Below are 11172 nucleotides of genomic sequence, written 5' to 3'. Positions count from 1 at the left end.
TATTTAAAATGGGAAAAATAATAATGTGTTCCCAGCCCTTTCGTTAACCTCAAATACCAGTAAAACACTATAAAACGCTTGTATCAAGCCAGAATTTCAGCACCAGTTTCCTAATTATCAAACACTTAATGAGGTCAGATTCAGATTCAGGATTTATTTGTCACACACACAGCCATACACAGTATAACCTGCCGTGAAATGCTTACAACAGGTATGTTATAATAGGTATGTTACAACAGGTATGTTATAACAGGTATGTTATAATAGGTATGTTATAACAGGTATGTTATAATAGGTATGTTATAACAGGTATGTTATAATAGGTATGTTATAACAGGTATGTTATAATAGGTATGTTATAACAGGTATGTTATAATAGGTATGTTATAACAGGTATGTTATAATAGGTATGTTATAACAGGTATGTTATAATAGGTATGTTATAATAGGTATGTTATAACAGGTATGTTATAATAGGTATGTTATAACAGGTATGTTATAATAGGTATGTTATAACAGGTATGTTATAATAGGTATGTTATAACAGGTATGTTATAATAGGTATGTTATAATAGGTATGTTATAACAGGTATGTTATAATAGGTATGTTATAACAGGTATGTTTCTACAGCATGCAATGAAATGTTACGTACTGTACTGCACATTGGGTTTCGGATATACCCTTATATCCAGTACACAGCAATGAACCTTTAAAAACAAAACAAAAAGGAAAAATAGGAAAAATACAGGAAACACTTGATGGTACACTAGTGCCAACTGTCTCATTTAAACTACACATGTGCGAATATCACATTTTTTTCATACTTGCTTTGGATATATTTTGTTACACTGAATTTTTGGTTTGGATCCCGAAATTTTATAATAATAATTCTCTTGGATATAAAAAGCCTAGATCCATCTAAGTGAAAATTCAGATAAAGATAGTTTGGATACCTAAGAATACTTGTACTTTCCAAGAGAGAGCTGGACATAACATAAACAGACACAGTGTAAAAAAAAACACTTTTCACAGGACAGTCAGACACAGTGTAAAAAAACATTTTTCACAGGACAGTCAAACACAGTATAAAAAAACATTTTTCATAGGGCAGTGAGACACAGTGTAAAACAGTATGTGGGCAGAGGGGTTGGCCATGGTGAACTGTCTGCTTGTAAAACTAACAACAGGACCGCAACCATCAGAAGCATGAGCATTAAGAATTGAAGATGGGCTTTGTGCAGTCAGGATTTAAGATAGGCTTTGTGCAGTCAGGATGTACAGAAAATCAGTGTAGACTGTAGACAGTCCAATGCTGCTTACAAGACAGGCTGATAAAAAGATGACAGGGAACAGAGTGAAATTTATTCCGTAGTGAAAAATGCAGGGTCCCACAGGACCGTAAATATATTCACTAACAGTCTGCAAGAGTGAACTGCATGAGTGAGGGAAAGAAAGGGAGGGTGGGGGGAGGGGGAGGGAGATGTGACAGAGGTGAAGGGGGTGGGATGTTTGGGAAGCGCGGGGGGGGGGGGGGGTCCCGGCTAAGGCTCTGGAGTGGTTGTGATTATGTAAGATGACCTGTGTAAGCCTTCCTGGGGGGGGGCTCTGAGGAGCCACTGTTCGCACAGTGTGGCTGGGGGGTTGGAGCAGAGCTGTGCACAGCAGGAGAGGATTGTGGGATTAGGTGCGGAGGGGGGCGGGGCTGTATTAAAGAGATGGGTCAGCCAGGCAGTCACTGTGTACACGTTCACATCTGTGTGAGCCGTTGCTCCGTCTGGACTCTGCCATCTCTTCCTTCGCTTCTCTGAGTCTTTCGTTTAAGTCTGCCTTTCTCTCTCTCCACTCGCTTCTCTCTGTGTTACTGAGCTAAGTCACCAGCGTGTCGTTGACCTGTTCTGTGGGCTCCATACAGTTGGTCTGAGATAGAGATGGTTTTTGCGGTCGGTGATATGTTGTCAAACGGAGCAGGTTCTCCTCCGGAGGAGACAGGGGAGGGAGTCAGCACTGAGGCAGACCCATCTGGAGGTGAGAGGTCTTTCTACCAGAAATTTAATTATTTAATTATTATTTATTAAAGAAACACTGACTACATCTTTCAAACAAGATGGTGAAGAATTTTGATAGGCGAAGTGAGAGAGAGCTGACAGTGGTTTGCTGAAATGTGTCTTTAGAGAGACGCTGAGGTTGCCTACAGGCTTCATAGCAATACACAGACATATTGTAACAGAGTCACACATTCATGCCTACACACAGATACACTGTAACAGAGTCACACATTCATGCCTACACACAGATACACTGTAACAGGGTCACACATTCATGCCTACACACAGATACACTGTAACAGAGTCACACATTCATGCCTACACACAGATACACTGTAACAGAGTCACACATTCATGCTTACACACAGATACACTGTAACAGAGTCACACATTCATGCCTACACACAGATACACTGTAACAGAGACATTTCTGTGTTGGATGAGATATGCTCTTGTCCAGTTAAGTGTCAAATCTGAACATGCAATTCTATGTAGAATCATAGAAGTATAAACCTTACAGTTAATTTCCACAACTGTGAATTTCACATTACTCTCATTGAGGCTGAATGGGTGTGAATTTCACATTACTCTCATTGAGGCTGAATGGGTGTGAATTTCACATTACTCTCATTGAGGCTGAATGGGTGTGAATTTCACATTACTCTCATTGAGGCTGAATGGGTGTGAATTTCACATTACTCTCATTGAGGCTGAATGGGTGTGAAATTCGCACTGATGTTGCAAAATCAGTGTGAATTCACAGAAGCATGCGAAATTGAGATGGTGGATTTTCAACTTTATGCAAATAAGAACAACAACATCAGTTCAGCGTATGATGTGTTTTGTATGTGACATTTTCTAGAGAAGCGGGAGTAACGAAAAAAGTCTGACCAAGATGGCGGAGGCTAAATACTACATGTAGCATGAAAACATGTATATGATTAAAAGATGTATGGCCGACCATTTGTGTCTACATCAACGCGGATTGTTGTTTACATGTTACATGAACTTAGCTGGGGACAGAGAGGTAGAAAATACTCTCTCAGCAGCTGTGGTCAGGGCAAGCAGACCACTGTAGACCTTCACTGAAGCACTTGAGCTTCTGAGTGAGGTGACTTGCTTGCTGTTTTTGCGACCACACTCCCAGAGCGTGTTTCGCTGCGTGGAAACCTAGCGTAAGTCTGACAGATTTGTCTGTATTAATCACGAGATGAGTTTGGCCGAAAGTGATGTTAATATACCATTCTTATTTATTTGTGGAAGACAGAAACAGAGAGAATTATAGGTGAGATGGGGTGAAGGCAGGTGAGATGGGGTAGTGGAGTGGTTGTGAGTGTGAGGGTGAAGGCAGGTGAGGTGGTGTAGTGGAGTGGTTGTGGGTGTGAGGGTGTAGGCAGGTGAGGTGGTGCAGTGGAGTGGTTGTGAGTGTGAGGGTGAAGGCAGGTGAGGTGGTGCAGTGGAGTGGTTGTGAGTGTGAGGGTGAAGGCAGGTGTGGTAGTGCAGTGGAGTGGTTGTGAGTGAGGGGGTGTAGGCAGGTGAGGTGGTGCAGTGGAGTGGTTGTGAGTGTGAGGGTGAAGGCAGGTGAGGTGGTGCAGTGGAGTGGTTGTGAGTGTGAGGGTGAAAGCAGGTGAGGTGGTGTAGTGGAGTGGTTGTGAGTGTGAGGGTGAAGGCAGGTGAGGTGGTGCAGTGGAGTGGTTGTGAGTGTGAGGGTGTAGGCAGGTGTGGTAGTGCAGTGGAGTGGTTGTGAGTGTGAGGGTGTAGGCAGGTGAGGTGGTGCAGTGGAGTGGTTGTGAGTGTGAGGGTGAAGGCAGGTGAGGTGGTGTAGTGGAGTGGTTGTGAGTGTGAGGGTGAAGGCAGGTGAGGTGGTGCAGTGGAGTGGTTGTGAGTGAGGGGGTGTAGGCAGGTGAGGTAGTGCAGTGGAGTGGTTGTGAGTGTGAGGGTGTAGGCAGGTGAGGTGGTGCAGTGGAGTGGTTGTGAGTGTGGGGGTGTAGGCAGGTGAGGTGGTGTAAAGGGCTTGATTACCTTGGCCCTGTACCAACATAACAAACATGATGGAACAGTGACCTTTGTCCTCTGGTCCTTTGGGAAGAGACAGTCAATGCTTTCATGCCGAAGCGTCAGACTGGGCCCCTTTTGTTTAAATGAGGAAATCTGTCACTTGGGCAGGAGCTGCTTTGGTGAACATAAGGTTGTCAAAGCGATGAGGTTGGGCAGGTTTTCATGGCCAGTCACTGGCAGGCGTATGGTGCCTATGACTGCAGCGCTGACTGAAGCCTCTGCGGTAATGTAGACAGTGATGTTTCTAAAGGACCATGAGCAGGGCTTACTTACTACACCAATACATCCACATTTTCACTGAGCTGACACCGCACTTTAATAAAGGGTGTGGCTCTGTTTAATAGCGTCCAATAATCTGTGCTGTGTCCAGTGTAAATGCAGGATGTGGACTGATACTACAGTATTAGGATTAGCTCAGCTTCTATAGGTTTGGAGAGTTGTTTTTGTACTTGCCCTGTACATACTTATCAAAGCACCTTCTTCCTGTGAGTTTGTGGGTAGGCTGTTGGAATGTTTGAAGTGTGTGTTAAAGGTAAATCCAGTTTTACGTGTGTGTCAGGACTGTGGGTACAGAGAGAGTGCCTGCAGACTCCTCTCACATATGTGTGTGTGAATGTGTCAAACTCCACTCAGAGTAAATTCACACAGTATGTGGAATTTGAACACTCATGATAGTTTGGGGCCCTGGTATGGTTGCATGTGTGTGTGTGTGTGTGTGTGTGTGCGTGTGTGTGTGTGTGTGTGTGTGTGTGTGAGAGAGAGAGAGAGAGTTGAGCTGTGTTTGGACTGAGTGATAGTTTAGTCATTGCTAATGTATGTGTGAGTGTGTTAGTTACTTCTGGAGGGTGTGAGCTGAAACTTTCCCTTATGTACTGGTTAGGAGGATTATTATTAAACTGGTTTTCAACAGTTTTAATTGGGACCACATCTGTGGTTAGGGTAAAAAGTTATTGTAACTGTCACCTTTTTCCAGAGTCCAGAGTGACCGTATGGAGTGATTCTCTCTTTGCTTCATTGAGGAGTGTTTGTTCAGGTCATGTTGCCTCACACACTGTCTGGGATGCTTTCGTTTTAAGAGGCTAAAAAGATTGGCTGAGTGGCCAGCTGTTGTACCAACAGCGTCTTTGCAAACCTTGCAAATTACAAGTCGGATTTGGCCGATCAAAAGCTTGTTGAAGGGGAACCTTTTTTTTTTTAAACCAATTTGTCTTTTTCATTGTTTATAGTCAGTGTAGGGGAGGAAGAAGAAAGAGGGAAGAAAGAGGTTTCAAGTGTCAAGTTTTATTGGTCACATGTCAAGGTGCAGTGTATGGTATGTAAGGTACAGTGTACGGTATGTAAGGTGCAGTATATGGTATGTAAGGTACAGTATATGGTATGTAAGGTACAGTGTATGATATGTAAGGTACAGTGTATGGTATGTAAGGTGCAGTATATGGTATGTAAGGTGCAGTATATGGTATGTAAGGTGCAGTGTATGGTATGTAAGGTGCAGTGTATGATATGTAAGGTGCAGTGTACGATATGTAAGGTACAGTATATGGCATGTAAGGTACAGTGTACGGTATGTAAGGTGCAGTATATGGTATGTAAGGTACAGTGTATGGTATGTAAGGTACAGTGTATGGTATGTAAGGTACAGTGTATGGTATGTAAGGTGCAGTGTATGATATGTAAGGTACAGTGTACGATATGTAAGGTACAGTGTATGGTATGTAAGGTACAGTATAAGGTATGTAAGGTGCAGTGTATGGTATGTAAGGTGCAGTGTATGGTATGTAAGGTGCAGTGTATGATATGTAAGGTACAGTGTACGATATGTAAGGTACAGTGTATGGTATGTAAGGTACAGTGTACGATATGTAAGGTACAGTGTATGGTATGTAAGGTACAGTGTATGATATGTAAGGTGCAGTGTATGATATGTAAGGTACAGTGTATGGTATGTAAGGTACAGTGTATGATATGTAAGGTACAGTGTACGGTATGTAAGGTACAGTGTACGGTATGTAAGGTACAGTGTATGATATGTAAGGTACAGTGTATGATATGTAAGGTACAGTGTACGATATGTAAGGTACAGTGTATGGTATGTAAGGTACAGTGTATGGTATGTAAGGTACAGTGTATGATATGTAAGGTACAGTATAAGGTATGTAAGGTGCAGTGTATGGTATGTAAGGTACAGTGTATGATATGTAAGGTGCAGTGTATGATATGTAAGGTACAGTGTATGGTATGTAAGGTGCAGTGTATGATATGTAAGGTACAGTGTACGATATGTAAGGTACAGTGTATGGTATGTAAGGTACAGTGTATGGTATGTAAGGTACAGTGTATGGTATGTAAGGTGCAGTGTATGATATGTAAGGTACAGTGTATGGTATGTAAGGTGCAGTGTATGATATGTAAGGTACAGTGTACGATATGTAAGGTACAGTGTATGGTATGTAAGGTACAGTGTATGATATGTAAGGTACAGTGTATGATATGTAAGGTGCAGTGTATGATATGTAAGGTACAGTGTATGGTATGTAAGGTACAGTGTATGGTATGTAAGGTACAGTGTATGGTATGTAAGGTGCAGTGTATGATATGTAAGGTACAGTGTATGGTATGTAAGGTACAGTGTATGGTATGTAAGGTACAGTGTATGGTATGTAAGGTACAGTGTATGATATGTAAGGTACAGTGTATGGTATGTAAGGTACAGTGTATGGTATGTAAGGTGCAGTGTATGATATGTAAGGTACAGTGTACGGTATGTAAGGTACAGTGTATGGTATGTAAGGTACAGTGTATGGTATGTAAGGTGCAGTGTACGATATGTAAGGTACAGTGTACGGTATGTAAGGTACAGTGTACGATATGTAAGGTACAGTGTACGATATGTAAGGTACAGTGTATGGTATGTAAGGTACAGTGTATGATATGTAAGGTACAGTGTACGATATGTAAGGTACAGTGTACGGCATGTAAGGTACAGTATATGGCATGTAAGGTACAGTATATGATATGTAAGGTGCAGTGTATGGTATGTAAGGTACAGTATAGGGTATGTAAGGTGCAGTGTATGGTATGTAAGGTACAGTGTATGATATGTAAGGTACAGTGTATGGTATGTAAGGTACAGTGTATGATATGTAAGGTACAGTGTACGGTATGTAAGGTACAGTGTATGATATGTAAGGTACAGTGTATGGTATGTAAGGTACAGTGTATGATATGTAAGGTACAGTGTATGGTATGTAAGGTACAGTGTATGATATGTAAGGTACAGTGTATGGTATGTAAGGTACAGTGTATGATATGTAAGGTACAGTGTATGGTATGTAAGGTACAGTGTATGGTATGTAAGGTACAGTGTATGATATGTAAGGTACAGTGTATGGTATGTAAGGTACAGTGTACGATATGTAAGGTACAGTGTACGGTATGTAAGGTACAGTGTATGATATGTAAGGTACAGTGTATGGTATGTAAGGTGCAGTGTATGGTATGTAAGGTACAGTGTACGATATGTAAGGTACAGTGTACGGTATGTAAGGTACAGTGTATGATATGTAAGGTACAGTGTATGGTATGTAAGGTACAGTGTATGGTATGTAAGATACAGTACATGGTATGTAAGGTACAGAGTACAGTAACAGTGAAATGAAGGTTGGCAGCAGGGTAGACTGGGCAAAACTCACAATAAAACACATATAATTTAAGAAATAACTTAGTAAGAGAAGGGAAGGAAGAAAGTGCAACATATTAATGAGCTAAAAACATATTAAAAAAGCTAAAGACATATTAAAAAAGCTAAAAACATATTAAAAAAGCTAAAAACATATTAAAGAGCTACATAGACAGTCAAGTCGGATATCACCCTGAGAGATGAATGACAGAAATGCCATACATACAGTGAACATAATAGGTATACACAGTATAAATATGTGTATATATATTTATATATACACACACACACACACACATATATAAATATATATATGTGTATGTATGGGTGTGCAGTGTAGGGCTGAAGTTAGACTCCAGTATGGGCTGCATTTAGTGTTCTGATGGCCTGGCGGAAGAGGCTCCTACGGAGCCTCTCAGTGTTGGCCTTGAGGTTGCAGAGGCATCTGCCAGACCGCAGCCACTGAAAGAGTCTACGGTTAGGGTGATGGGGGTCCTTCATGATCCTGCCGGCTCTGGTGCTGCACTGCCTGGTATACACGTCCTGAGGATGGGCGTTAGAACAGTCCCTGTGGTGCGCTCAGCTGGTCGCACTACCCTCTGCAGGGCCTTACGGTCCTGTGAAGAGCAGTCCCCATACCAGGTGGTGATTCATTCTGTTAGAATGCTCTCGATGGCACCAGAGTGGAAGATACGTAAAATCTGTCTGAATTTCTTAAGCAGTCTGAATTTCTTAAGCAGTCTGAATTTCTTAAGCAGTCTGAATTTCTTAAGCAGTCTCAATTTCTTAAGCAGTCTCAATTTCTTAAGCAGTCTGAGGTGACAGAGGCACTGACACGAGCACCGTCAGGTCAGGTAAATGTCCAGCGTTATTTTAAAGGTATTTAAAGTATTTAAAGGTTATTTTAAAGGTACTACCTACACTGTACTGTTCTATTTGTTTATTGGTGGAAGGCAGGTAAGTGTTCTCTGGAACACAGTTTGGGTCCAGCATATGAACATCATCCGTGCTGCTCTTGTAAAAAAAATAAAATAAAAATGTATTTTATTTTAATGTATTTTATCTCACGTCTCACGATACATTCAATATCCCTGAAAGGCATATCATGGATAATATCAAAACCAGTCACTGAATAATATTGTCATGTTTCCCATCTCTTAGTAATATTACACTTATTGTTGTGTAGAAGTAATTATACTGCTTGTAATAGTATACATATGAATGAAGTACATAGACTATCGAGTGTATGCATAGACAGTGTAGTGTATACATAGCCTATGGAGTGTAAACATGAATGTATAAATACATGAATGTATACTATGAACAGTATTTTTGAAAAGGGCCTTCCCTGTGTGTATTGTCTTAATCCCTAAACAGGCTGAGCAAATACAAACGGCCCTTGAGTAGGTCTGTGTATAAGTGTGTGAGCATGGGTGTGTGCCCGCATGTGTAGGTGTGTGTTTGTGTGTGTAAGTGCGTTTATGCATGTGAGATGATCACACTGTCTCTGTCTGTGTCTAGCTATGCAACAGGTGTTGGATAACCTGGGCGAGTTGCCCACATCCACAGGAGCCAAAGACATTGATCTCATCTTCTTGAAAGGCATTATGGAGAGCCCTATAGTCCAATCACTCGCCAAGGTAACACCCATATATCAGATCCCCTGCTAATGCAACACCCCACATACCAGATCACTCACTAATGCAACATCCCACATACCAGATCACTCACTAATGTAACACCCCACATACCAGATCACTCACTAATGTAACACCCCACATACCAGATCGATCACTAATGTAACACCCCACATACCAGATCGATCACTAATGTAACACCCACATACCAGATCACTCACTAATGTAACACCCCACATATCAGATCACTCACTAACGTAACACCCCACATACCAGATCACTCACTAATGTAACACCCCACATACCAGATCACTCACTGATGTAACACCCCCCATACCAGATCACTCACTGATGTAACACCCCCCATACCAGATCACTCACTAATGTAACACCCCACATACCAGATCACTCACTGATGTAACACCCCCCATACCAGATCACTCACTAATGTAACACCCACATACCAGATCACTCACTAATGTAACACCCACATACCAGATCACTCACTAATGTAACACCCACATACCAGATCACTCACTGATGTAACACCCCACATACCAGATCACTCACTGATGTAACACCCCCCATACCAGATCACTCACTGATGTAACACCCACATACCAGATCACTCACTGATGTAACACCCACATACCAGATCACTCACTAATGTAACACCCCACATACCAGATCACTCACTAAAGTAACACCCACATACCAGATCACTCACTGATGTAACACCCCCCATACCAGATCACTCACTAATGTAATACCCCACATACCAGATCACTCACTAATGTAACACCCCACATACCAGATCACTCACTAATGTAACACCCACATACCAGATCACTCACTAATGTAACACCCCACATACCAGATCACTCACTAATGTAACACCCACATAAAACGTTCAGAGTGGATGTACAGGTAATGTTTCAGTGGACTATGTGGTTGAGTGACAGGGTAATGCTTGATTTTAACTCTTCTCCTGGGGTCCAGTTGTCTGCATTATTAGTGAAAAACCATTCAATTCAGTTTGCTGCATTTTGTGAACTAAGTGAAATAAGTTGTGTGTGGTAATTACGTCAAATACCAAATTCCACGTATATAATTATCCTTCTGTCCTGTCCTCAGGGCTGATCGGACTCATGCTAATGGTCGACTTAATCATATGGGAATTTAGAAAAGAGATGCTTACTTCTCTTCAGTAGAAGAGTTCAAACACATTGTGATTGTCTATGAAGAACTTAGTTGAAGATGAGTTATACTGGCTGCCTGTGAAGAGGCCTCTTGTTGTATGGTACCCTGTAGCCCATCCACTTCCTTGTTTTTTAAGGACAATACTCGCTCTCTTACAGGCAGAGAATAGCCGTGGAGACACGTGCACACGCACACACACACACACACACACACACACAGAGAGAGGGGGTGCAGTGAAGGCTGTGTCATCCACTGCCAGGACATTGCTTGCTAATGGAAGCATTGTGAAACAGAGACACTGTAATCTGCTGTCCACCCCCACAGAGACCAATCGGACTCATCAGTGACACTAGCACTGATCAATCAGATTCATTAGTCCTACAAGCACTATCCAATCAGACTCCTTTGCCACACCCACGCTAACCTATCAGAGCCATGAGTCACACATGCACCTTCATTAAGACTGACTTTCCTTTAAGAAGTTTTTAGATGTTTAGATTCAGGTTAAAGCAGCAGATGATCTATCATCAGCAAGAACTGTAAGTGTTGTTT

General features: G+C 41.8%; 1 protein-coding gene across 1 annotated transcript in view; it reads left to right on the top strand.

The window, feature by feature from the left end:
• The first annotated feature begins 1770 nt into the window (after positions 1–1770).
• Positions 1771–11172, top strand: part of pals2b (protein associated with LIN7 2, MAGUK p55 family member b) — a 19943-nt gene continuing 10541 nt past the window's right edge. The window contains exons 1-2 of the mRNA XM_030788942.1: positions 1771–2026; positions 9305–9423. Of these exons, the coding sequence (XP_030644802.1) occupies positions 1930–2026; positions 9305–9423 (216 nt within the window). The 5' untranslated portion in view covers positions 1771–1929. The remainder of the gene's footprint in view (positions 2027–9304; positions 9424–11172) is intronic.

The sequence above is a fragment of the Chanos chanos genome, chromosome 12, assembly GCF_902362185.1.
Source record: "Chanos chanos chromosome 12, fChaCha1.1, whole genome shotgun sequence".
Lineage (NCBI taxonomy): Eukaryota > Metazoa > Chordata > Actinopteri > Gonorynchiformes > Chanidae > Chanos > Chanos chanos.
The sequence above is the reverse complement of the archived record's forward strand: the minus strand, read 5'-3'. Positions and strand labels throughout refer to the sequence as shown.